Genomic DNA, 1,473 nt, shown 5'->3' on the forward strand with positions numbered 1-1,473 from the left:
GAATCAGATGTTGCATTAAGGGACTCATCCACCATCAAGGAAATAATATAGGTGATTATTTTTGTGTTTTTTATTGTTTATTTCAGCCAACATGCCATCCAGGAACATATTTACATTTTTAAAAACCGGTCCCTACAATCTTCCTTGAAGTAAACTCGTAAGCAGTTCCTCCTGATTCTTTCTCGTCCCTCCTTCACCGCAGTGTGATGTGTAGGAAGCTCAGATTTCCAGGAAGTCCATGAAGGCACCACAGCTCATCCATTCTGCGGTGAATCCAGACGGACAGAAGAGACACGGAGCCGCAGTGCGAAGGACCAGAAAACACCGACAAACATAAAACACAGTCTTCAGTTCCACCGTGAGTCCCATTTTAAATGTTTTAACCCCCCGTTTGTGATGTCTGGTGACCGGCTGGAGACTCAGCAGCTCCGCTCCGGTCCGCTCCGCACGGCGGCGGCAGCGGCGCGGTTTCCGGGTATTTCCGTCTTTGTGCACACGGCACCAGGTTTGGTGCAGAGCGCACAAAACCAACGTGTTTCTGTTTACCTCCCGTGTGTGTATCAAGTGAAACAGACACGCGTGGCCGCTCGGTGGTGGTGTGGACCGGATAGGTTTTATGGTTTGATTTCACCGGCGGACCGAGGTCGAGGCTGGGGCGGGAGCAYGAGGCCCGAGCTCGGCCCGGAGCCWCCTGGTAGATGCCTTTCTGCCATCATCCGCCGAGTAATGAAGCGATGCTAAGCTAGCAGCAGGGATGCTAGCAGAGAGGCTAGCCTGGCTAATTTACCATATAATTAAAGGGAGGTGAGGCCGTTTAGATGTTTTTATTCAGTTGTATTTATYGCTACTGATCTGTAATTAATTATACAAAAGATAGTGTTCTGAGATAACATTTTAAAGAAATGCAAGGCTCACTGGACCGATTTGTATAAGTTACCCGCCAAACCCTATTGTTAAATATTTGAATTTTGATATACATATTTTTGTCAGCGTTGTCGCTTTATTGAAAGTATCTACCCAGTTTGTATGAAGCAGCTTTTGAATTCGGCCAAACAAAATTTTCCAGTGACGTCATGTGTTCAGTAGTTTCCATCTGTCTTTTTATAAACACCTCAGTGAGCTCAGTGACCAGAATACTCTGTAATAGGATTTAATGAATACGTGGTGTTTTTATACTAATCTACAACAGCCCTAATTATCCTGACATCTGCCTTCCATTGTAGGGATGTGGATAAATGTTTAATCCTTCACCAATATTACATCTGACAGCAGATTCCAAAAGAACATTTCAAACCAAACAAAATAACACCTAAGTCATGTGATTATCTGCAGTCTGAGGGAAGTTATTGATGTTTGTTCAGGTGAAATCAGCTCATGTTTTCTTGCTGCAGTTCACAGCAGAAACAGTGTGATCATTTCACCTTGTTGTTTTTCTAATTTTGTTCATAACTTCCTCAGTGTTCAAGATATCAC

General features: G+C 43.9%; 1 protein-coding gene across 1 annotated transcript in view; it reads left to right on the forward strand.

Moving 5' to 3' along the window:
- Positions 1–390: 390 nt before the first annotated feature.
- The window catches only part of slc39a6 (solute carrier family 39 member 6), a gene marked incomplete in the record, with an annotated part of 16,284 nt that continues 15,201 nt past the window's right edge, over positions 391–1,473 (forward strand). Inside the window, 1 exon segment of the mRNA XM_014026948.1 lies at positions 391–689. Within this exon segment, the coding sequence (XP_013882402.1) occupies positions 397–689 (293 nt within the window).

Source organism: Austrofundulus limnaeus, unplaced genomic scaffold, assembly GCF_001266775.1.
Source record: "Austrofundulus limnaeus strain Quisiro unplaced genomic scaffold, Austrofundulus_limnaeus-1.0 Scaffold603, whole genome shotgun sequence".
In the NCBI taxonomy this organism is placed as follows: Eukaryota; Metazoa; Chordata; class Actinopteri; order Cyprinodontiformes; family Rivulidae; genus Austrofundulus; species Austrofundulus limnaeus.